Below are 27,303 nucleotides of genomic sequence, written 5' to 3'. Positions count from 1 at the left end.
GGACCTCAGAGATCATCTTCAACTTCATAACCCGTCAGGAATATCTTACAAACCATTATGAACAGATGGTTGTTCAGCAACTGTGAATGTAATATTTTACACAAAAGCAGATTATTCAACTGATGAAATGCTCTATATATTAGAATGTTCTTTCTAATTCTGAGCAAAGAAAATCTATTTCCTGCAGCTTTGGCCCTACTTCTACCTACAGAGCAACGTAGAAGGACTTCTCTTTTCTTCACATCTTAACCAAATATTTGAAGAAATTCTTCATCTCTCTTTTATAATCTGAGCTACTTCTATTATGACAGAATTTTCAGACGCCTTCCTATCCTTGGTTGACCTTTCCTGAATGGGTTCCTACTTATAAACATCCTTATGGTTGAACTGAGTACATTAGCAGTATTATCATTTTGATCTGGATCCCATACTAATTAATTATAGCTATACACAACTAGTGTCTGAAATAATAGAAAAGGTGACTATTTAATAATGAATTTCTTTATTCTTTCAGCTGACAAAATAATCTATATTTTATGTCCTTAAAACACTATCCATAATACTCATATTCTAAGATTAAACCTTTAAATAATTGCAAATCTCCCTTCCATATGTTTCTGTACTTAAAAAAAAATCCTGTTGCTACATTTAAAATATATATTTTCAATATTCCTCTGGGATTTCCCCCCCATCTTCCTCATTTTTACCCTTTACATAAAACGGCCCTTTAAAAAACCTACTAGGGAATAATCATCAATCCAATGAAATATATTTTGCAATTTGGAACAGGACTGGTTGTTACAGCAAAGATTAGTTGAATCAAAATGTTTAGAAATTTATTGACTTCAAAATTAACTAACAATTCCCTCAGTGCCAAATTTATGCCAAGGTCTATCATATGATCTGCAAAATATGCATAAATCTAAATATGCACAAACATATTTAATTTTATCTGATACATAAAGTCACTCTCAAGCTTAAATAATTATTATCCTAGTGAAACAGAAAATTTTTTTAAATTCTTCATGTAACTAGCCTTCAACTGGAATATATTCTTGGACATACCTTCAATATCAAAACAGAGAGAGTTGACGAAACTTTTGTGAGTGTCAAATTGTCGGATTAATATGGCAGGATCCTCTCTCATATCAACTTTCCATATACGTATCACAGAATCATAGCATCCTGTAACCACCAGCTCTTTTACAGCTGGGTGGAATTTAGCCGTGTAAACAAAAGAAGGATGAGGTAAAACTCTGAAGGTATTTGTATTGTTTATTTCATTTTTCCATATCCTGGAAAAGGATAAAAAAGTTACATATTGCTTCTGAAAGGCAGACATTTCTCTAAGAACCAATATGGGCAATGGACTTTATAAAAGTAAGCAAGTGACAACAACCAATGGTAAATTTTATAACAATAAAAATAATGTGATGACATTATTTGATAGCCAGAGTTCTTTCAGTTTGACAAAGCTATTTCTTATAGTTATTTTCAAGCATAATGGTTAATTCCTCTACTAATTGTAATCTATACTGTAAAATGAAAAACTGTACTTGTATATATCTGTACTTTTTAAACCTACGTATTTTTGGCATTGAGTAAACACATTGAATAGTTGGTAAAATACTGCATTTAATACAATATAAGTGAAAAATAAAATAGAGGGAGAAATTTCAATGATTTCCCATTTCGGCTGTGTATATCATTTTTCCAAAGTGCTTACAGTTGAGGGTTTAGAGAATAGGGTACTCTATTAACTTTATATTTGTAATTTCAAAGCATAGATAATGAACATAAAGATCTCAAAGACTGGGCTTCCCTGGTGGCACAGTGGTTAAGAATCCGCCTGCCAGTGCAGGGGAAACAGGTTCGAGCCCTGGTCCGGGAAGATCCCACATGCCATGGAGCAACTAAGCCCGTGCGCCACAACTACTGAAGCCCACGTGCCTAGAGCCCATGCTCCTCAGCAAGAGAAGCCACTGCAATGAGAAGCCCGAGCACCGCAACGAAGAGTAGCCCCTGCTCGCCGCAACTAGAGAAAGCCCGTGCACAGCAACGAAGACCCAATGCAGTCATAAATAAATAAATAATAATTAAAAAAAAAAAAAAAAGATCTCAAAGACTTAGAAGGCACGTTGAAATTACTATATAAATACTTAAAATAACATTAAAATCATTACAATATTTTATAGAAAACAGGCTAACATTGAGCACTCACTTTATGTTTAATACTCTTGTTATCTCTTCCTTTATATAATAGGTGATTTAAAAGAAATTAATATTGTTATTGCTACAGTCTTTTTTTTTTTTTTTTTTTTTTAATTTATTTATGGCTGTGTTGGGTCTTCGTTTCTGTGCGAGGGCTTTCTCCAGTTGCGGCAAGCGGGGGCCACTCTTCATCGCGGTGCGTGGGCCTCTCACTGTCGTGGCCTCTCTTGTTGCGGAGCACAGGCTCCAGGCACGCAGGCTCAGTAATTGTGGCTCACGGGCTTAGATGCTCCGCGGCATGTGGGATCTTCCCAGACCAGGGCTCAAACCCATGTCCCCTGCATTGGCAGGCAGATTCTCAACCACTGCGCCACCAGGGAAGCCCTTGCTACAGTCTTGACAAGAGTAAACTCTAAGAGTTAAACTATCATGTTAGATACTCTGCAAGTCAATATGCAAAAATAGGTAAAATCTAGGAACAAACAGGTGCTTTATGAGTGTGAAGCACTCGATTTTTAAAAATTTAAGTTATCAGAATTAGAAGAATTTATTAATTTTTTAATATGGGGATTTATAGTTCACCCTTTTAATTACTGTCTAAGACCTGAAGCAAATTAAGTCCTTTTCAAAATTATCTATAAAAAAAATACAGTTGCTATTCAAGAATAACATTCTATAAGTTTTCTCAGCAGCTGCTTAAAATACAGGATATGATCTTTAATTACTAAGAATCCAAACTAATAAATGAAGGAAGTGAAAGAACATGTTTTCAAGTAAAAGTAAAGCATGTGTGTCACTGCATAAACATTTTTACCACAGTATTACTTTCAATGAACATATGTAACATGAAATATAGTACTTATAGAAAGAACAAAATCACTAATTTGGAGGAAATATTAAGGAGAATGCTAAAAGATAAAAACTTCAGTGGCCTGCTAATAAATCTTAGCAGCATTATCTGAAATACTATATAACAAGAAGAAATGAAGCAACTGTACCTTAAAAACAGCTCAATATAATTAGAACAGACACAGTATTTTAAAATAAAAAACTTTTTACATAAAAGCGGAATTGGTATCAATGATGGCTTTCATCACCCAAGCAATGGTAGAATCCAAGATCAAAAGAAATGTATTAATGGGTTTGTGAAAAAAAATCAGATTGACCGTAGACAGAGAAGAACAGTGATACACAAATCTGTAAAGACCAGATGAACACACACACAAATTATCAGAATTAGGAAAGAAAAAAAACATTCCGAAGTTAACACAGTATGTGTGAAGAGAGGGCAGAGTGGGGCCTTATGGGTCTATTTGGGAGCCATTACACATGGACAAGTCTTTCTGATTATATTAGGAGCTGCTGATCTGTAGTGTTCTCAAGTTATACTGAAGATAACTAAAGACGGAAATTTAGATTAAGCCCATCTAGCAGAGAGCTAATCAATGGAAAACAGTTACTCAGGAGACACTAACAATAACAGGTGACGGTGACCCCAGGGGATAACAGAAGACCTGGGCAGAAACCCGACCTCCTGCCACTTCTGAGCATTAGCAACTCTGGTTCTCTTCCTTTTGACTTTAGCTCATTCAGTGTAAGAATTCTTCACCTATTTCAAAAACCCCACTGTCTTTTTCGTTCTAGCCACAATGTTTCTCTCTTCACTCAGTTAATCCTTCACAACAATATTTTTAGGATGTAAAGAGTCCTAAATTAGTATCAACTTCCAAGCTACATAAAGAAAAAAAGATCCTTTACTACAATATATGCTGTGCGAGGAAACCCAAGTTGACTTCAAGAAATGGTAAAATCTGAGCTGGGTTTTAAATGATGACTATGAGCCCACCCTGGCTTACAAAAGGCATTTAGATGTGTGTTGAGTGAATGAGTTGGGCAGGAAGGGGAGAAGGGCATGTCAGCATAGGAAGAGTCGACAGGTAACATGGAGATGCCAAAGAAGATAAGATGCTAAAGGTATTTGAAAAGATTGTGTGGGTGAGGCGGAGGGTACATGGGATGTGCACAAGGGAATATAGAAGGTCAATGAGGGTCATGCCTGTCATGCCATGCTAAGGAACTGGAATATTTTCCAAAGCGCAAAGATTTTTAAAGTCAAGACATTATGAAAGATGGTTTTGGAAAGAATTTTAGCATAGCAGGGATGGAGGAGCTAGAGGGTGAACACTGGGAAAGCTTAGCAGCAACAGTTTAAGCAAAAGATAACAAGGACTTGAATTAAGGCAACAGCAGTGAGGATAGAAAGAATGTGACAGAATGTGAGACTTTTAGGAGGCAGAATTAATATACTTTAGAACTACCTGTATGTAGAAAAGAAACACGAGTACTACTCTGAGTTCCCAGCTTGGGAGACAGGGTGGATAAGGATGCCATTAAAAACTATATGAGGGTGGGGGGTGGCCCCCGCTTGCCGCCACTGGAGAGAGCCCTAGCACAGAAACTGAAGACCCAACATAGCAATCAATCAATAAATCTTTAAAAAAAAGAAAAAAAAAAAAAAACTATATGAGGGCTAAAAAAGGAAAACAAAATTTGGTGATTTCCGTTATGGACTTGAGGTGCCATTGGGCAATCCAGACAGAAGTGTGTAATACAAAGATGAATTCGGAAAAAGAAAAGGAGCTCGAAGTCATTAGCATATGAGTGAGATTCAAAGCCAAGGAGATGAGAGAGACCAGGATAAGCACACCAAACCACAGAAGACATCGAATAAAGGATCTTGGGGATAAGCATTTACAGAGAACAGGCAGAAGAAAAGGAACAGGAGAATGAGAATTGGTCAGAGTGATAAAAAGAAAACAGAAGAGGTTGTCAATGAAAACCATGACTTGTAAATATTTCAAGACTGCTCAATAATGAACTATTGCAGTGAAGGCAAACAGGGTAAGGACAAAAGCTAGCCAGTGGATCTGAAAATTAGTAAGAAACTGCAGATCTCTCAAAGAAAGTTTATACAGCATGGTGGAAGTGAAAGCCAGACTAACTGGGGGAAAGTAAAGACAGTGTGTGTAGAATGCTTCTTGATGGGGTAGAAAGAAAAATAATGTGGTAGCCTGAAAGGCAGGAGGAGTTTAGAAAAAGATTTCCTTAAGATAAGGAGATTTGAACATACTTCTAAGATGAGAGGAAAAAATAAATAGAGAAAGATACTGAAGAGACAACAGAGGTAGGAAATAAATGTAACAGATTAAAAAAGTAACTCTTAAAATATTTTATTGTGATCCTTATTAAATTGGAAGGGGCTAAATTATTTTCAAACTGACATTTTGAAAAATGCAAATAGTTGACAATCTATTAAGCTCTTAAAACATAAGGTGCGTATTCATTTACTGACCCTACACTGTGCGTTGAGCCGCACCATGTCCTGGCCTCTGCATCCAGCTAACAGTGGAGACAGAATCCCTGCCATCAAGAGTTTATATTCCAGGAAAAATCTCAGTTGTTTAAGAACTTCATCTCAAAATATTAATCCAAGAGTGTACAAAATGATCATTTAAAGACAGTGAAACATTATATATTACATAAACGAAATATATTTAACAGAATGTCTTTAGGAAAAACGTTTTCATTACTTCTTATTTAATCAGTGAGTCTGTATGATGCATGTTTGTGACGGTTCCTTGATAAGCAAAACATAACTGAAGCATAAGAGTAGTTCTATCACTTTATAGTCTCTCTGCTGTCTTTGAGGGCAAGCAGCAAACACAGCAAGTACTTCTCAAGGATACTAACCTGGCAGTACCATCAGATGATGCAGTAAGGATATAGCGATCGTCTTCTGACCAGCAAAGATCATAAATGATATTGAGGTGGCCACACAATTCTCTCACGAAACGTCCAGAAGGAATTTCATATACTAATGAAAATATTCAAGAATTAGTACGCTTCCAGACAGAGGATTCTTAACCGAATAACTTAAAAATTCATAATTTATAATAATTTGTATATCAGGGAAGCACTGTCTATAAGAATATTATCACCAAAGACATTTTCAGTATTAAAAAATGTCAAAATCTACTTAAAAGTAAGTTTTCACTTGCTTTAGACACAAGAATTTAAATACCTAAAATTTTATAATGGGCTACAATTAACAATTATTCTTATCTCTTCAAAGCAATCCTAATAATCTTTGATAATCAATTTATTAATAACTTTAAAAAACTATTTATTTATTTAGGCTGTGCCGGGTCTTAGCTGCGGCATGCGAACTCTTAGTTGTAGCATGCATGCGGGATCTAGTTCCCCCACCAGGGATCGAGCCCAGGCCCCCTGCATTCGGAGTGTGGAGTCTTACCCACTGGACCACCAGGGAAGTCCCTCAAATAACTTTTAAATTGCAATTCACTTCAAAGATTCTGTAATTTGGTCTTTCATGAATAAGGTATTATTTTACCTGAAAATCAATCAAATTCCAACCAAAATTTAACTATTTGAAGCAATGAGAAATTTAAACTGTGCTATTGTGAGAAAAAAATTCTAATACTAAAAATGATAGACACTACTGTGAGAGAATGAACAGAGATTTAATCTGATGAACGAGGCATTGTGTTATGGCTATGTTACGTACATATACAGTGAAATCTAAGATAACAACTTAACACAGAAAATACTTTCCAAGTCTCTACTTCCACCTAGTGGTAAAACCAACTGCTCTTTAAACTATCAAGCAGTACACAAGAACTTCTGTAATAGCAAAATAAGGACCTCAGAAAATCTGCGTCCCCATAAAAACGAGAACACTGGCAAAAATTGTCAAAATTAACTTTTTCAGAACTCTGGAAATGAAAGGCTTGCAAAAATCTGAGGAGCATTTATTAAAGAAAACAGCTGAATCTTGGTAAGAACACTGAGCTCTGTAGTGTTTTAACTTGTCCTGTTCCCATTCCCCTCTCCTAAGCTCCAAAGTAGACTTAAAAACCAACAGCCTTGAAACTACGAAGAAAACCAGCAGCCTAGCAGCTATGGGATGCGGCAGAAGAGGCCTGAAGATCTCCAAAGCCCCATCTCCAAGATTTATCACTGCTGGACAGCTTGGCAGCTCCCGGAAAGGCTCCATTCTCAGGGCTTGGCGTTATCTGAGCTGGCTCTGAGCATGATCTGTGTGAAGAGCCATAACTCTAGGGTGCATGAAATAATCAGTGGTGTGGCTATCTGACACAGTGACACCAGGTGCACCTAAGAAGAGGCTGACCAAGAAATTCAAAAGGAAAAACTAGGAATGAGATGTCCATAGGGGACTTTGAAAAGCTCCAAGATATTCTGGGGAATCTAGAAGGACACATACACATGAAAGGCTGTGTACATACTTGTGCAAGAAAGACCTGAAAGGCCTTGTCTCTTACTGTGACGGCCCTGAGGACTGTGCAAACAGTAAGTAAAGGCTAAGGCAAAGTTGTAAACTCCCTATTTTAGAACTGAAAACATATCCCAACACACACACACACACACACACACACACACACACACACACACACACACGGCACTTCGGCACAGGCTGGGAGACCCGTTCACTCAGGCATTTAAAAATCCCTCTCTAACCATTAGTGGACCACTAAGCTAACCAAGCAACGACTCCAGGGGTAAAACCTGACAAAGGATAAAGACCACAGAATTAGTCCAGGAACATTACTAAACAAACAGCAACAACAACAAATCCCAGGTGGACAGATGGAGGGGGGGTAAAGAGGGGAATCTGATTTCCAGAGTTGCCACATTGTAATATTTAAAATATGCAATTTTCTAGGGAGACACACCCCTAAAAAAAACCCAAAATAGTAAAGTATGGCCACACATAGGAAAAAAAGCAGTCAACAGAAACTGTCTATGACACTGGTTTCCTAGATAAAGACTTTAAATTCACTTGTATAAATATGTTCAAAGATATAAAGAAAACCACGTCTAAAGAACGAAGGTGTGAGAATTATTTCTTACCAATTAATAGAGAATATAAAAAAAGACCAAGCAGAAATTCTAGAGTTGAAAAGTACAATAACTGAAATAAACAATTCACTAGAGGGGCTCAACAGCAGATATGAACTGCCAGAATAATCAGTAAACTTGAAGACAGGTCAACTGAGATTATGCAGTCAGAGGGGCAGAAAGAAAAACAAACGAAGGAAAATGAATAAAGGTGCAAGAGACCTGTAGGACGCCATCAAGTGTACCAATATAGAAATGATGGGAGTTCCAGAAGAAGAGAAGAAATAGAAAGGGGTAGAAAGAACATTCAAAGAAATAAAGATGAAAAACTTCCCAAACTTGTGAAAAACATCAATCTGCACATCCTATAAGCTAAATGAATTCCTAGTAGACACACCATAATCAAAAAACAACGACAAAGATTCTTCTTTTGTTTTTTGAGATTTAAGCAGTAAGTATATCTAAATTCAAGTTTTTCTTTCTTTCTTCTTAAAAAATACTTATTTATTTGGCTGTGCCAGGTCTTAGTTGCACATAACAAATTTCAGGGCTTTCATAATCAAATTATCACTACTATCAACTGACTAAAATTGGATTAAAATTCGTCAAGAGATTTATTAATCCTTCATGTTGCAAAATTTCTATATTTAAAGTAGAAAATGCTTTAAAAATACCTCCTGAATGTTTTAAAGATAAATTTATCATCCTTCATTTGATCCTTGTCATTCTATTTCTGGACCTACACTGTATAGCAAAGTGCAAAATTATTATAAAAGAATTGTTACTTTACTTGAGGAAATCTATTTTAATTTAGTCGTACTGGTGGATGACTCAAATTAAGATTTCAATGAATTTTAAAACCCAAAAAACATCCTCCGTATAGACTACAGTCCGCTTAAACAGAAGGATTATTACTCACAAATAACTGGATACCCATCGCGGCTGGCACAGGCTGCTGCTAGTATTCTTCCATTGTGGGAGAAAGCAAGACCCAGACATCCTCGCTCGCCTGCATTTAGTGAGAAGAGGTGCTTGTTTGGGATACGGCAAGCCTGAAAAACACACATTTTACCAATATGGATGAAGAAACATTAAAATATGAAAGCTAGCTGCTAACTTCCATTATTGTAGCTGTTGCAGTTTCTGGTTTTTTAAGAAGTCCCTTTACTGTGATGCAGAGGAAGAGGAAAGCAAGTAAGCGGAATGATGGAAAACCATAGTAAATTACTTTCAAAGCAGAGAATCAGTTTCAATTCTCCAGAAAATTAAGTGAATTTATACTCCATGCCTAACTAGCACTATTCACCCAAAATATGAATAGAAAATTTCAATATCTGATACTCTAAAGCTGTCACTACCACATTATTTTTATACAGCCACAAAAATGAATGTATGTCACACCCTTATTTCATGACAGCAACTAATAAGTGATTTTTGCTGAACCATAAACTTGTTCTGAGTCTATAAATGCCATATAGGCCTAGCTGAAGTCCATGATGTATGAATATTCATTCTCTTTCTTTTTTTCTCTCTTAAAATAACCATTATTTGTACTGCCTTCCAAAATGTATTTTCAAAGTAAATCAATCACCTCCTATTGATTTCTCATTGACTAATTTTATTAAAATTCCTTCATAATTTTTATGTTTCATTCCTTATTACCAGATGAAACCAAAACTTTCTGTGCATTATTATCTGCTGTAGAAAATACTACTTACTTTTATTTGTCCTAATTCTCTCTTTCAAACTTTTGTGAGCCTTAGTTCCTGTGTTTCTTTCTTACTATTCAAAAAGTTCAACTGAACATATATTGGGCCCTTACTATATGCCATGAATGTAGTACTTTATTACAAATGTCTTTTTATATATTCATCACAGTAAACCTGTAATTATTATTACTATATATAGCTAATAAGGATTATTCAGAGGGTTAAGCCCAGCTTAACGGGCCTAGTCAAAGACTATTGGTTCAAGGGCCGGCTTTCTAGATTGGTACCAGGTTTTTCACAAGTAGCACCAAGATTTAGCAGCATTATGAAGAGGCAGCATTATGAGCAGCTACTAGAAAGGCGAAAAATTCAACAGACATTTATTAGGTGCCAATAATGTATCAGACACCATTTTCCCTCCATTCTCTATTGGGATGATATAGAAAAGGGAAAGGGGGATAAAAAGAGGACAAAAATTGAAGGAAAAGTTAGGAAGTTTCATAACCACTTGCTGCTGCTCTTAGAGGAGGAGATGTAGTTAAGGAAAACTCTGTGCCTCATCACTTAAGCCAAAATACTAACGGCACCATCATTTTCTTTGTATTCCCAGAGTCTGACACTGTACTCAGAAGAGGCACTTGATGAACGTTTAATAACAGCAATAAAGATCCTCAACATTTTCAACTCTTTCCCCTTCTTTACTACCTTGTCAGTCACTAACTCACACTAGGTCTTTCCTTTTGTATTTACCTCTTACTTCTCACTTTTGCCACCAATACCCCAAGGTTGGACCCTTCTCACCTCACACACCAATGACTGCAACGGCTACCTTTCTCTCATTCTGATGTATCCTACCTCAAGATCTACCTGCCATCGCCAGCGTTAATCTGTCCTAAAATACAATTGTTATCATGCTTCCTCCCTACCTGAAACCTCCCATTATTTCTCAATCCCACGCAATCAAATATTAGGCTACCTACCATTTGAGCCACTCCACAATGCGGGCCTAATCTATCACACCACTTTACCTCTTATACAAACTTGGGTTTCCAGCCAGCCAAGTTTTGAGTGCCTGAGGAATACAACAGGTGCTTTCCCATTTATTTACAACATTGCCACAATAGGAAATATTTCTCCCTGTCCTCTTCACCCACTCCTAACTTGGCCATGCTTTAAAGTCCATCTCAAGCTCCACCAACCTGTTGAATGAACCCTTCTTCCACCACTCCAGATCACCTTCTACATATCTGCAATTCTCAAACTGTTTTAGTTTCAGGGTGCTTTACAGTCTTAAAAAATTTTGAGGACTCCAAAAAGCTTTTGTTTATGTGGCTATATAAACAGATATTTATATTAGAAATTAAAATGGAGAAATTTTAAAAATATTTGTTAATCATTTAATAAACAACAGAGCAAACCCATTAAATGTTAACATAAATAATTTCTTTTTATGAAAAATAATTACATAAAATGGAATTGTTCTATATTTTTGAAAATCTTTTTAACATCTGGCTTAATAAAAGATAGCTGGAATTTCATAACTGCTTCTGCATTCACTCTCTTGTGATATCATGTATCATTCAGTCTCTGGAAAACTCCAGTGTATACTTGTGAGAGAATGAAAGTCAAAAAGAAAAACTAAATCATTATGGAATCATTAGAATCATTATGATCTTACTATGAAAACAGACTGACTTCAACAGACCCCTTGAAAGTATCTCAGGACTCCCAGCAGTCCCCAAATCACACTTTGAGAACTGCTGATCTAAACAACTATTTTTATAGCTATATTTCCTCAAGACTTCTCTGCAGCATACCTGACAGTGAACGACATTGTAACCGCTTCCCATGTCCCCAACTGACGTGAAAGGTCCCCAAGGTCACAGTCTAAGTATTATTCTCTCCATATTATTATGTTTGAAGTATTTAAAATTGATTTTAAGATGTATCTGTAAAACTAGCCTCAAAAAGGAAGTCAGATATGATGCAAAACAGAATGTGAAAAGGTCTAGGAAAATAGTCATTCTTTGTATATACTGAGTATATAAAATGAACCACTCCACTCTTTACGGAAACAAGAGATTTGCAAAACTTTATCAGTAATGCTTCTTGCCACTACAAAATATGCTAACCAAGTGAGAGAACTTTAGAAAAAGCTTAAATACAGCTCAACTTGTGGTAAAGTTATATACATATACCTATCTCTATCAAAATGTGACTCAGGAAGAAGCCAGGAGCTGTAAAAAAGTTCACAAATCCATAAATTGTGGATTTACAGGCTGAATTGTGTCCCTCCAAATTCATATGTTGAAACCCTAACCCCAGTACCTCAGAATGTAACAGTATTTGGATATAAGGTCTTTAAAGAGCTGATTAAGTTAAAATGAGGTTGCTAGGGTACAGCCCTAATCTGATAATAAGAAGAGACACCAGTGATGCACACACGCAGAGAAAAGACCATGAAGAAGCAGCAAGATGACAGCTATCTGCCAGCCAATGAGAAAGGCCTCAGAGTAAATCAACGCTGCCAACCCTTAATCTTGGGACTTCCAGCCTCCAGAATTATGAGAAAGTAAATTTCTGTTGTTTAAGAGGCCCAGTCTGTGATATATTTTTATGGCAGCTCTGACAAACTAATAAAACTCCCCAGGTCACTAAAGAACTTAAGATAGGGCCTTTATGCACATGATAGGCACTCTATTATTATTTACCAAATGAATTAATAGAAAGACAAGATCATGGGTAAAAACAAGGATGATCTGAGAGTTTTAAGTAGGAAGCCAGTTACCCTAGGAGCTGTTGGCGTTTTTAAGGTAAATGAGTAAATATCTAAATGAATCCAGTGTCAGACACCACTTCACCTGCCCAGGCAGTCGTTTCCACTTCACCACTTCCTTTGAATCTTCTAATCCAGGTTCTGTGTCTACTGAACGTGCCTCATGGTGTTGTTCACAATACAATGGTTTACCCTTTTCTTCCTGAAGAGCCATCATAGAACGGTAAGATGGCTTTATCTAAATATATATAAAAAATGAGAAAATGTATATATCATGTTAATCTTTTTCTCTTTTCTAGCATATATGGTTTTTAAAATATTGAAACAAACATTATAATATGGAAATGTTTTCAAAATGTAATCCAGAAAAAAATTCTACTTTTATTTGTACACTATTCTAAATAAAATAAAGGTTGCTTGAAATTACAGTCCTAAACCCAAAAGCCTTAAAAGTGGGAAGGAATAAAACAGAACTCCAATAGTTACATAAAATAGTTTTAGTAACTCTGTCCCTTTGTTTCCGCCTCTTCACCAATACCTACCAGATGTTATATTATGGCTCTGACATTGTACTACGGTATCTCTGGCTTGAAGATCACGAAACTGATAACATAAAGATCTAAAGTTTTTTAAATCCTCCATTTCTTAAAATAGGTTTAACTACACTCAAACCAATGAAACCAACCCTATGGTCACTTTTTATAATTTCAACTACAGAATATGCAACTGGCCTGAAATGTCTTATAGCACTGAGACAAAAGCAAAAGTTTCACCTCATTTTAGGACACATGCTTTGCTAAGATATTCATAATTTTAATCTATGTAAAACAGAAGTAGAAATATTACTTATTGATTATGTGAATAATATTGTAAAAAAATGTGCCTGTAATTCATGGGTCTGCAAGCTATGGTCTGGGCCAAATGTAGCCTGATGATGTTTTTGTAAATAAAGTTTTATTTGAACACATCCAAACCCATTTGTTTAGTTATCACCTACATATGTCTATGTAGCTACTTTCACGTTACAAAGGCAAGGTTAAGTGGCTGCAAGAGAGACTGTATAGCCTGCAAATCCTAAACTATTCACTGTCTGGTCCTTTATGGAAAATATTTGCCAACTCCCACTTTAAATCATTCTTTTATCTTTAATTTTTAAAGATCAGTATTATTTTAAAAAAATATTTTTTTCCTAAAACTGAAATCTATACTTAGTACTTAAAATTCATTTAAGTATCTTTTAAGTATCAGCTATTACAGGCTTAATATATAATCTCTGAAGGTCCCTTTCTATTTCAGAAGTCTATTAAAATAATTCTAAAGACTTTATCTTTTTAGAAATAGAAACATGTCACCATTTAATCTCAACAATGGAAGATATATTTTTTGCATGTGCTATTAACTTACACATTCTGGAACTTTTAATCCTCTTACAGTTACATACAACGTTGATGGATAACGATTTCTTGGACATTTTGACCACCACTCAAAAACCTCAATGACATTTGATTGGGATCGAGGCTTTGTGGGTGGGTAATACAGCTGCAAGCGAAGTTTCGAATTGATGTTTACATTTCCATTGGCTCCTAGAAGCTTAAAATAAGAATTCAAATAAAATGTTACCTTCATTGAAAATACATCCAATAAAGCAATAGTATATAGTGAAAAACTCATTTTAAAAAGATTAACATGGCATGCTGAAATTCTTTAGATTTGTAAAGCAGAGGAAAGAACACTGACACAGTTGGTCAAGCACAGTTCCAGGTCATTTTGACAAGATAGCCCAAATGACTTAAAATATCTTCCCAATGGCTGTCTTTTCCCCTATACAACTTCAGACTGTTGGTAAAGCATTTACATTACTGTGGCGGGTGTTACTTTGTTCAAAGGAGGTGATCAATACACATTTGTTTGTAATAATACTGTTTGTAATAAAGATTAAAATGCATATTATTTAAACACAGAAACAAATTTCCCATTTGTTCAGCATCAGTATTTTCAGTGGTAAAATTTCATGATGTTTAAATTTTTAAAAAGTCAAAATTATTTTAAAAAAGTAATTAAGATACTTAAACTTGTTTGAGCCCCCCTATTACATTTTTAAAATATTTTAGTCTACCTTCTTAAAAAGGTTTATTCAATTAAGAAAAACTATTAAACAAGACAACGTATGTTTCAGCTACATAAATGGAGATTCTTATGAGAAAAATAATCTCACCAACTCAAAATAGGCCCTCTTTCACTAGACTATGACTCAAGTAGAAAATACCTTTGCTAACTTTTGTGTCCTTTACAAATTAGTAGAGACAGTTGGGAGCTTTTGCAGCAGTTTAGGCAGGTGGAGCTGACAAACTCCAAGAGTAGGAAGGGACCAAGTACAGGGAATATTTAATAACTGTTACTGACTCATGCAACTTGGAAAGTAAAAAAGAGAAGAATCAAGAAAGACTCTAAGGTAGCGCTGTCCAACAGAACTTTCTGTGATGATGGGCATGCTCTCTATTTATGCCATGCAAAACAGTATCCATTAGTCACACATGACTATTGAGCACTTGAAGTGTGGCTAGTGCAACTGTGGAAATTAATTTTTAATTATATTTAATGTTAGCTAATTAATTTTAATTCAAATGGCCACATATGACCTGTGGCTACCAAAATAGATAGGGCAGCTCTAAGGTTGTAAACTTGGGAGACTGGACAGATGGTGGTGCTACCAACTGAAGCAGCAGATGGGGAAAAGGTAAGAGATCTAGGGAAGATGTTCAGTTTGGGGGAGTCAGATATCTATGGGTCACCCAAGTTGAAATGTCTGAATTCTGAGGCACACACAAGAAAAGTGGGTCTAAGAAAAGTGGATTAAAGATGGAATCATGAGTAGGATTGATATTAAAGAGATAGGTGGTAGACCAGGAAGGAAACTGAAGGAACTGAAGGAATGGGATAAGGAAAATCAGGAAAGGATGGTGACAAGAAAACCAAGGTAACAAGAGTTTCAAGACAGTGATATCATGCACATAGGTGTGATAAAAGAAGAACTAGAAAATGTTCAATAATTTGGTAAATAGAAGTCATAGTGATATGTTTGGAGAAGCTTTAGTAGCTGAGGCAAAATCCAGATTGCAGTGCGTTCAGGAATGAGGCATCAATAAAGAAACAGAGTTGGCAAAAAACATAGCTCATCTTTTCCTTACCCCTCTTAGGGGAAGATGTAAAGTCAATGGAGGTCGTAAGCTGAGAGGTGATGTTATGATATAGAGGGGTAAAAAAACAGTTTCAAACTGAGCAATTGAGATGTTCAGTCATTAAATATTAAGCAGTTGAGATTCCCTTCATAAACTGTACTACTATCTGCCTGAAGCTTATCATAAGGGAATAATATCATTTTTAAAAGATATTTTTTGCCCAGATTCTAAATCATACTTTCCATAAGTTGTATTAATATTCACCAGGCAATTTAGTTTATACTAGTATGCTGCTTAGCGTGAGTAAACAACTAAGATTCAGCCAAGATCCTGCCATTATGATTACAAAACATACAAAGTGGAACTTGAATAAATAAGGCTTTATTATTTTTCAGTTTAAAAGATTAGTCATATACATGTGCTAAAAGAATCAAAAGTGCCTCTACCTGAGAATTAGGATAACGTCTCATTTAAATCTGGACAAAGGTCCTTTGGGGTTCATTTGGACCACTATGATAACTTTACAGTTATCTAGGACAGTCCTGGAACCAATGGTACAGGTTTTAAAACATTCGCATTTTAATTTGATTCATGTCACTTTCTCAATAGACATGCACGGAGCACTTTCTATGTGCCATTAATATGCGGAGAGTGACGATATTATAAAATAGAGTTTGAAGAGTGATATATTAAATGCAAAGAGATCTGGTAAAATAAGGACTAAAATATGTTCAACAAATTGGCCAAAAAGAATCACCAATGACTTGAAAAGCTTACAGTCTAATGAAAGAGATATGTGTTCTAACAGAGGATGCACATAGAATAATGTGCACTTTATTCCTGACTGCCATTTATATCAATGGCATAAAGTGGATAAATAAATAAAAATTAATATGACACAAAGGTAAAAATGCTGTGAAATACATTGTTTCCCAAGTGCAGTTTACAGTAAATACTAGAGTTCTGCACAAACCATAGCATAAAACGAATGAAAAGTTTCTAATAAGACCACAAGATGGCAATGTTTACTATGTGAAAGTGACCTTTTTTGCGGTTTTTTTGTTTTTATTTTTGCCTTTTTCTTTTTCATTTAGTATGAGAGGGGGTCTAGAAAAAGGTATAACAGAAGAAGGGAGAAATCTCCCTTCTATAGAAGGGAGATTTTAGAAGGTACAATGGACTAAGTGATTCTTAAGCCTATCAGACTGCCATTCAGCAAGCAGACTGCACCTCTCCTAAAGCCTCTAACCCCCAACATGGATTAAGTGCCCCATCTGGGTTTTCACAGCATCTACTCCATAGCACATAATCATATAGGTAATACGTTTACACAGAAACTGAACTGGAGGGCAAGAACAATGTCTAATTTACCTATGAATGCCCTATATTTAGCAGAGTGCCTGGCACTTCATAGACTATTTTCATAGACTATTTACCATTTACATTTCAAACAGTAAATATTTGTTGAATGGATGGATGCACAAATGGAAAAGTTTTATAAGATAATACAAAACAGGTTAATTACTCAAGACTTTTTAAAACTCAAATTTATGTTTAAAGTCAGAAATAAAAGAATTATGAAAGTAAAATGTCCCCCTTTTTAAACATTAATCTATCCACGTCTTTCTTCTCTGCTGAAACATCCTAGTCAAGACACCATCATTTTATACCTAGACTACAGCAAGAATTTTCTACCTTGATTTCCAGTACATACATTTGTACCCTCTCTAATCCATTCTCCACTCAGCAAAGTAATCTTTCTAACAAATAAATCAGATTATTTCATTCTTTTGTTTAAAATCCTTAAATGGCTTCCCATTACTCTTTAAAGTCTATAATGGTGCCCTGTTGCTATAATGGCTCAAAGACCTTGTATTATCAAGGCCCTGTCTACCTCAGCAAGCTCTTCAGGCACCATTTCCCCTTCAGTCTCTGTCCTCCAATCTTAGTGGCCTTCTTTTGGTTATCCAGGTATTCCTTGCTCCTTCCAACATCACGGTCTTTGCATAGCCTGTAGCCTCTACCTAGAACCCTCTCTTCCCCACTACTGCCATCCAGCTCATGCTCAGGTTCAATGTCTCTTCTGTAGGAGACCTTTTCCTGACCCCGCAGGATGTTTGCATCATCTACCCCATCCAACTTGAGAGTATTTATAAAAATTGTAATAAGAGCTAAGTTGTATGATCAATTGTTTTATGTCTGTTTTTCTTGCTAGAATATGAAGGCCATGAGGTCAAGGAGTTTATCTTCTTTGTTCACTGACTAGAACAGTGGCTGGCACATAAATAATAAATAATTTGTTGAGTTGAATAAATGAGGTCAGGGCTGTGTGTGTCTTTCTCTGTGCTGGATCCTTAGAGCCAAATAGTGTACCTGGCACACACTAAGCACTCAATAAATAGTTAAGAATCTGAATGAGCATCACCTGAGCTTGAATTAATAACTCTTTACCATGGCAATCTTACCTCCTTATCATAACTCCTTATATGAAACCAAACTGACCTGGAAAAAAGTAGCCCATCAGATTTGAAGATTATTTTAAACATTGTTTAAAATGGATGAAAAACATACCTTGAGAAATGCCCAGGCGATTTTCCGGAAGCCACATTCTTGGTTTCGAATTTCAGAGTTGTTCTTAATTTCTTCCATGCTTAAGAAATCAAGAATCTGTAAATAAGCATAAAAAATTACTTCACAGTATACTAGGTTACCTAAAATTTAATATTTCCTAATAATATATTATTAAAATTTAAAAAATCTTCCCTTAGAGAGAAGAAAAACATTTTTATCTCATCTCACTCACTCTTGAGTTAACTCATCCAGTTAGTAAGGTCCATTTTTTGACCACTTTATCTTTTATCAATAAATCTTTAAGATTTATTTAAAATTCAAGACAAAGCATTAATTACCTCAAATATAGTCCTGGCAAAAATACACCAGGCACAAAATTCTTAAGCTTTGCTCTTTTTTTAATGTATGAGCGCAGACTTCAAAGAATTGTTTGTTTAAAAAACTCATGGCCTTAATCTGTGGGTTCTTCCTTGGATCAGCTTCCTGAAATTGGGCATTTTCTCTTTGGATATATGTTGTCATTAGGCTTCTCAAGAGAACTCCTTTCATATCTCTATCCTGACTGGATATTAAAGCTCATGGATTTGCAACCAACCTGCCACAGAGACTACATGTATTCTAGGTACATGTCAGAGACTACCACTTACTGGTGCTTAACAAATCTTTGTAGAGGACTGCTTAAAAAATAATATGCACTCCATTTATTCCTCTTCTTTATATACTTAAACTTGTCTTCAATGTAATACATTCTCAGTGAAAAAAATGATGACAGTATAAGAAAAATATATAACAAAGTAAAAACGTATAATCCAGACCCATAGCTGATCAACATTAACATCTAGTTTATAGGTATCCAAACCTTTTTGTGTGTTCCAACGCTATTTGCAAACTATTTTCATGTAATATGTAGTGGACAGCTCGAGTCAATACATACATATGTATACCATCATGTTAATGGCTACCTAGTATTCTTCTGTATTAGAAGTATCATAAATTTAATAAAAACCATAATTTATTTAACCAAACCTCTTGCTAACTGAAGAGATCTGTTTCCTTAAAATTTCTGCTATTATAAACAGTGCTTAAATAAATACCCTTACACACACATCTTTGTGCATTTGTCATTTTTCCCTTAGGTGAAATACCTGAAAATGGAATAATAGCTTTAAGAACTTCTGATAGATATTATCGAGTTGTCCTCAATACACCGTTAAAAAGTTGAAATCAAAACTTAGTTTTGTAGAGAATAACATTTTATGTCAAACCTTAACAATCAACCAAAAGTGTTTATAATCCAACAACCTATCTTTCTTAAATCTCATAATATTATTAAAATGAGTATAAAAGAATATTATGATAACAGAGGACAAATTTCTATGACAAAGAAACAGTACCTTTATATACAAATTATATCATTTTTTTAAAAAGCATGGCTTTGTACAAATCATACAACATAATCACAATTGTAAATGGTGGAGTATTCATACCATAAACACACTAGATCATCTGAAAGTTAAGGATCATAAAAACAAGTGACTCTACAAAATCAGTTATTGGCTCTGGTCATGCCTTGCTTTTCCCATGCTAAAATTCCCCATCTTGCTTAAACTGGAGGAGAGGCTTTCTCTCCTTTCCTTTGCTTATGGAGAGATAACATGAAGTAGGGAAAAGAAATGTGGTATTTTAGGTTCAAATTATCTTTAAATACTAATTACCTGCACCTAAGACTGGAGTAACTCTGGGATAATCACTTTATACTTTGAGCCTTCATTTCCTTTGCAGTAAAAAATTAGAAATAATAAGTCAGCTAATATCCAAACTATGTAAAAAACTCTTACAACTCAATAGTAAAAAAAATAATCGGATTAAAAAGTGGGCAGAAGATATGAAGAGACATTTTTCTGAAGAAGACATCTGGCCAAAAGGTATGTGAAAAGATGCTCTACATCAAACATCATCAGAAAGATGCAAGTCAAAACCACAATGGGATGTCACCTCACCCCTGCTAGAATGGCTATCATCAAAAAGATTAGAACAAGTGTTGGCAAGGATGTGGAGAAAAGAGAACCCTCGTGCACTGCTGGTAGGAATGTAAACTGGTGAGGCCACTGTGGTAAACAATACGGAGGTTCCTCAAAAAATCAAAAATAGAACTACCATATGATCCAGCAATTTCACTTCTAGGCATTTATCCAAAAACCCCACAAAAACCCTAATGCAAAATTGTTCACTGCAGCATTATTTACAATACAGATGTGGAAACAACTTACGTGTCCACTGATGAATGAATGCATAAAGAAATTGTGGTATACACACACCCACACACACATATACACAAAATGGAATATTATTAAGCCATAAAAAAGAATGAAATTTTGCCATTTGTGACAACATGGATGGATCCCAAGGGCATTATGCTAAGTAAAATACGTCAGAGAAAGACAAATACTGTATGATCTCTCTAATATGTGGAATCTAGACAAACAAATAAACTAACCAAGATCATAGATACAAGAACAGATTGATGGTTGCTAGGGGCGGGGGATGGGGGTTAAGAGAAATAGGTGAACTGGTTTTGGGTTTTTTTAGTTTAAATAAATTTAATTCTTTAAAAAAAGTCAGCTCACAGGCGCTCTACTCCATAAAGCTTTACCTGACTGCTATGACCCTCCACTAACCCTTGACATCTAAGAAGTTCTACTTCATTTTGGTTATATAATACATTGTATTAGTCAAGTGATCTGTGTATTTTCTTCTTTATTTCTCCTAGTAGTATACAAAATCTTAGGAAGTCTGATACAGCTAAATGAGTTTACTCTTTGTGAAAAGTGTTAAAAATGGAAGACTGCTTAGACATAGATTAGATTCATCACTTCAGTGAATAGTCATGGCATTGTTGTAAGGATTAAATAATACAGAGTGAATCAAATGGCTAACTACTTGTACTAGTAAAGGCTCAGCAAAGACACGATTACTTGTATCTCCATAGCATATTACAAATACATTATTCCTAGAGGTCAAATTCTCACAAATTCTTGTTGTATTATTGATCTACTAAAATAATAGCTTATATTTGTGCTATTAAAATATTAACTAAAATTTAGTTTAAATTGCTCTATTCAATTCATACCTCAAAGAACAGGATGACTTTAGGACTCTCATCAAAATCTCGAAGCAAATAGGGAAAGTTTTCATTAAATATAATTTGTTCTTCCCACTCCGGAAGTCTTGATTTTAATTGTTTAAAGTCATATGGTTGTGTCATAATAGGAAGAATATAATCCACATTCTCTTTTTCATAGTAAGATGAAACAGGCCGTTCACTGTTCAAAAAAGATACTTCCATTAACACAGTTCTTTACAATTTTAAGGCAAGAAAAAAATAAAAATAGAGTGTTCAAGGTGAGGTGACCAAAAATAATAAATAGCCATGATACATAAGGAAAAAAATTTTATCTATCCAGAAAACTACAAATTTTATGCGACGTAAAAGTAGTAGTATCTTAGTTTCATCTTGTATTTACATACCATCAGTCAGTTTCATAGAATTATTTTATTATTTACACATAAAGTGAGAGGTGTGATTACATCTTTGGCATACAAAGCTGGAATTAAGTAACACCTTCAGAATCTTAAATGAGTTTGTGATAAATTAGTACATTAGATTTAAATAACAAAATGATCACAACAGGACTGTAAGTACTTTGAGGTGTGTCATATTTTCTTTGTGTGCTCCAAGACAAATGAATAAGTGAATAACCTTTCTGACAATTTTCAAGTTTCCCAGGCCTGTCATTTTTCCAAGCAAATAATTTTTTTGAATTCTAGTACTGTCATTTATTTTATCAATATTATACTTTCTATTTGAGTCTTCAAACACGTATTAGCTATAGAACTAATAGTAGGAAAAATTAAATTCAAGATATTTGTCTCATCTGCGGCACAGATAACATATTAACTTCAAAAGAAAAAAATGAGGTTAGAGACAATTAAAGCAGTGCCACATAAGATGATTTACAATGCAAGTTAAATGCCATACAATGAAAGTTAAGCTTGGGAGAAACTCTCAACTCCCCTTCACTTAAAATGAATTACTCAATTAACACATGTTCTCCATTTCTTCTATAAAACATACTCATCAATATCAATGGTTGATGAACACCTACAATTAGTATACCATTCTCTAATACAAATCTATAGCTCTATTCCCATTGACTGTCAATGGCAGACAGGAGACTTCTACGGCAGACAGTTTCAATTCCAAGGGTTGGCTGCGCAATTAAAAAAATTACCTATCATCTTTCTTGACATATTGACCAGTATTCTCATCAACCACATGAATTTTTACCATCGGGTGAGAAATCATAAAATCTGACTTAAGTCGATCAGTTCGGTGAATGTAAACTCCCAGGACAAGGTCATCATCAAGCAAACATTTGGGATAAACTGGACTATCTCGGCTTGTTATTTCATGAACACCGTCACCATCAGTGTCTTCATTATCATCTGAAACTACATGCATGGAAGAAAATCAATGTTATAATTAATTGTTCCCATAACAATATACTCAACAATAAACATTGAATTTACAGATTGTCTAATCCTAGTAATCCATGATTATTTGTCTTTGTTAACAAAGGCACTTCAAGGAAAAAGAAAGAAAAAGCCAGATAATAGCAGACTACACTCTGAGAGTAAATACTGCATTTACTAATGCACTAAAATAGGGTGAGGTATCTTTCTCTTTTTCCCTAACAAGGACTAAACAACACAGAAAGAAAAAAATGAGAGCCAAAGACAAAAAAGTAATTTCATTTAGAAATTGTCTAAGTGGAATATGTATCACTCAAATTTCTGCTTCTGGGTAGGATGCAGTAGGATGTTGCAGGTCAATGTTTCTGGTAACAACAACTTGAAAAAGCCAAATAAATTATGAAAACCTTATTTTTAAAGGCATCAGAAAAGTACAGAAACAATGTAGAGTAGATGGACTAAAATTCCAGAGATGGAGAATCAATCAGGGGTAAGCTGATGGACTGGCAACTGTTTCAGTGTCTGGGGACATTTGCTGATTAGCATATGAGCAGAGGACCCAAGCAGAAGGTCACTACTGGGAGAAAGAGTAACCAGCAAAATTTTTAGTGGTTGCATGGGGTTAAGTGATAAAATCAGCCTCAAACACAAGGCCAATGTGAGAGGCTAAAGAGATAGTAAAATCTCCCAGTCTTGTGGTACTAGGAAACAATGACCCACCAGAGGGAGGGGCCTGAAACAAAACAGGCAAGGAGGAAGCCCTGGAGGGCATGGTCATTTTATGCCTACAGCCACTTTTCACCTGGGGTCACTTACCAATTCTGGGCGCATCTAGAGGTTGAGAATCCAGGCGTGCCCCCTGGCAGAAGGCCCCTACTGGGGGACAGAGAAACCAGCAGAGATTTTGGCGTTCACGCGGGGCTGGAGTGACAAAATTGGAGACTTGAGGGGCCTCAAACACACGGCCAGTCTCTCCCTCAAGACATTTGCCAAAATTTGAAGTTGCATGGGGCAGAAGGCTAAAGGACTAAGCTGAAACCTCTGAAGGGCAAAACTGAATCTCCCAAAGTCTTTTAGGGTAGACAAGACAAATACCTGCCAGGCTCTCAATTTGAAACACCTGGAAGGGCACATCCTAGGAACGGGGCAAATCAGAGATAGAGTCTTACCAAAACTGCGACCCAGATCTGACTTAGCTCAGATTAGTTGAAATCAGTTGCCCACCCTGTCTGCCTAAAAGTGGAAAGAGGAAACCCTCTCTAGTGGAAGATAAAATCATCTGGAGCCTCTGGGATTCTATACACCATGTCCAGCATATAATAAAAAAGTTACTAGACATAAAAGAGGCAAGACTGTATGACCAATAACCAAGAGAAAACACAGAAAACAGAAGCAGACCCACAGATGATTCAGCCTGGAGTTAGCACAGGAAAGACGGACAAAATTATTTTTAAAAATAGAGACTATCTACAGAGAATTGAAACTCATAAAAATAACAGGCATTACGGAACTGAAAAATATAATGTCTGAAATTAAGAATTCAATGGATGTGTCTAAAAGCATACTGGACACAAAGGAAGACATTATTAGTGAACTAGAAGAAAAATCAATATAAATATCCAAACCAAAGCATAATGGAAAAAAACAAAAGAATATGGGGGAAAAAAACATAAGAAACATGTGGACAAACTCAAAAGAGTTTGTGAAATTATAATCTAGAAAAACAGGAGAGGATGATGAAGAAGCCATATTTAAAGAAATAATGACTAAAAATTTTCCACAACTGATAAATGATATCAATCAGTAAACTCTAAGCAGGGTGAATTCCAACAAAGCTGTATTTAGGCATAGCATGATAAAACGTTGAAATCAAAGACAAAATCTAAAGAGCAGCCAGAGGGGAAAAAAAGACAACAGTCCCCTCAAAGGGACAGAAATAAGACTGCAGTTGGGAACAAAAATGATGGGAGCCAGAAGACAACTGTACGATTTCCTGTAACCTAAAATTATATATTAGTAAATATGCTTCAAAAATGAAGGTAAAGTAAAGGCATTTTAACACAACAAAATCTGAGTGAATTAGCAGGCCTGCACTAAGAGAGAGAATAAACTGAATTCTTCAAGCAGATGAAAAATGGAAATAAAGGAAAAAGTAAATTTTGGGGTGAATATAAATTAATATCAACTGTGCAAAATGGTAACTGTAACATCTGTGAAGTTTAAAATATATGTAGGCCTAATATACAGGATAAGAACCTAGAAGGCAGGAGGGGGGATAGATGCAGAGAAAGAAAGCACCTGACAAAACCCAAATGGAGTCAAACTATTCTTATGTTTCAGCAGTGTTGGGGAAGTGTATTTTGTTAGGGAGTTAGTTTGTATTAGACTATAATAAGTCAAGAATAAACTTAATGTTCTTCAGGGTATCAGCTAAAAGATAGTAGAAAAATGTGTAATTAATAAGTTAATAAGTTAATAGAGGCAACAAAATTTTTAAAGTAACCTGAATAATTCAAAAGAAGGCAAGGAGAATAAGGAACATAAAACACTTAGGTCATATGGAAAAACTAACAGTGAGGTGATAAATATAAGGACACAGAAAGGTCACAAACAAGAGGATATTGGGGGAGGCACAAGAGCACGTCACATTTATTGGGCACCTGTCCCCAAGGAGTTCACAGCCTGGGGGCTGAGACCCCACATGTGCTGGAGTAGGAGAGGAAAAGAGGTGAAGGCAAAAAGGAAAGGAATACAGACATACTGTGGCCCAAACAAAGGAGGTGCAAAGCAGGCACACACAGGGAGCCTAGGGGCTAGTAGAGGAATGAAGTACTGGCAAGTCCTGCCTAGACCTGGAGACCATGAACCAAGCACAGGTTTGAAGGCTGTCCTTTCTCAACCAGGTTGGCACCACCTAGGGGTACACTGTGGATGATGCTGGAGAAATGAGGAAGGGGAAAAATGTACTATGCAAACTCAAACCATAAGTAGACTTTAAGGGAGAATGGTTACCAGAGATAAAGAAGGACACCGCATAAGGATTGCTATAGACTGAATGCCTGTGACTCCCCAAAATTCATATGTTGAAATCCTAACCTTCAGTGCAATAGTATTAAGAGGTTGGGCCTTCAGAAGGTGATTAGGTCATGAGAGTAGAGCCTTCATGAATGGGATTAGTGCCCTTAAAAAAAAGAAGCCAGAGAGCTCTCTTGCCCCTTCCACACTGAATCTGCAGGCACCTTGATCTTGGATTTCACAGCCTCCAGAACCATGAATAATAAATGTTTATAGTTTAAGCCATTCAGTCATGGTATTTTGTTATAGCAGCCTGAATGAACTAAGACAATAATAAAAGTGTCAATTTGACAGTAAGATATAACAATCCTAAGCATGTATATATATTCAATAACATAGCTCCAAAATATATAAAGAAAACAATGATAGAAATAAAAACAGAAATGCAAAGTAATAGTGGGAATTTTAATACTCGTCTCAATAGCTAATACAATAAGCAGACAAAAAAAAATCAGTAAGATGAGAACACACTAAACTTGATCTGATATACATAGGACACCATCGCACCCAATGACATCAGAATTCATGTTCTTTTCAAGTGCACATGGCATATTTACCAAATCGATCATAAGGTGGTCATAAAGAAAGCCGTGATAAATTTAAAAGATTGAAATCATTCACAATATGTTCTTTGACAACAATGGAAGATAAAAACCAAAAAAAAAAAAAAAGATAACTAGAAAATCACCTGCTGCCTGAAACTAAACAATATGCTTCTAAATAATGAATGATCAAAGGAGAAATTTAAATGGAAATTAGGAAATATTTTTATGGAATGATAATGAATATAGAACATATCAAAAATTTGTGGGATGCAGATAAAGTAGTGCTTAGATGGTAACTTAATGTGTTAGATGCATATAAAGGAAGACTGAAATCTTAAAAAATTCACCTGTAAAGCTAGAAATCAATAGCAACTCAAACCCAAAGAAAGTAGAAAAAAGGAAATAATATAGATAGAAGAAATCACCAAAATCATACACAAATGTATAATAGATAGAAATAAAAGCTAGAGGTTGGTCCTTTAAAAATATTTATAAATTGAAAATCCTGAGACTAATGAAGAACTAGAGGGAATCTAATTACCAATATCAAGGGGTACCCTTTCAGATACTATAGACATGCAAAATTTGAAAATCCATATTAAATGGAAAAATTCCTCAAAAAATACAGTCTATCAAAGCTGATAGAAGAAATGGAAAATATGAAGAGTTTGATATTTATGAAAGAAACTAAATCTGATTTAAAATTCTTTCCACAAAGAAAACCTTGGCCTAAGAGGCTTTATTAGTAAATTCTTCAAACATTTAAG

General features: G+C 35.3%; 1 protein-coding gene across 9 annotated transcripts in view; it reads right to left on the bottom strand.

The window, feature by feature from the left end:
- Positions 1-27,303, bottom strand: part of AHI1 (Abelson helper integration site 1) — a 207,068-nt gene that overhangs the window by 154,840 nt on the left and 24,925 nt on the right. For 7 of the 9 annotated variants that reach the window (XR_005022196.1, XM_036871906.1, XM_036871912.1 and 4 more), the window contains exons 7-15: positions 23,733-23,837; positions 22,676-22,895; positions 21,514-21,706; positions 18,384-18,479; positions 14,038-14,223; positions 12,719-12,871; positions 9,068-9,200; positions 5,962-6,085; positions 1,066-1,295 (exon numbers count right to left, since the gene is read on the bottom strand). Coding sequence is in view for 8 of the 9 variants with exons in the window: in XM_036871906.1 (XP_036727801.1) it covers positions 1,066-1,295; positions 5,962-6,085; positions 9,068-9,200; positions 12,719-12,871; positions 14,038-14,223; positions 18,384-18,479; positions 21,514-21,706; positions 22,676-22,895; positions 23,733-23,837 (1,440 nt within the window). In the remaining variant the exon portion in view is untranslated. The remainder of the gene's footprint in view (positions 1-1,065; positions 1,296-5,961; positions 6,086-9,067; positions 9,201-12,718; positions 12,872-14,037; positions 14,224-18,383; positions 18,480-21,513; positions 21,707-22,675; positions 22,896-23,732; positions 23,838-27,303) is intronic. The other 2 variants (XM_036871909.1, XM_036871910.1) reach the window with 1 other exon arrangement.

Source organism: Balaenoptera musculus, chromosome 12, assembly GCF_009873245.2.
Source record: "Balaenoptera musculus isolate JJ_BM4_2016_0621 chromosome 12, mBalMus1.pri.v3, whole genome shotgun sequence".
NCBI lineage: Eukaryota > Metazoa > Chordata > Mammalia > Artiodactyla > Balaenopteridae > Balaenoptera > Balaenoptera musculus.
The sequence above is the reverse complement of the archived record's forward strand: the minus strand, read 5'-3'. Positions and strand labels throughout refer to the sequence as shown.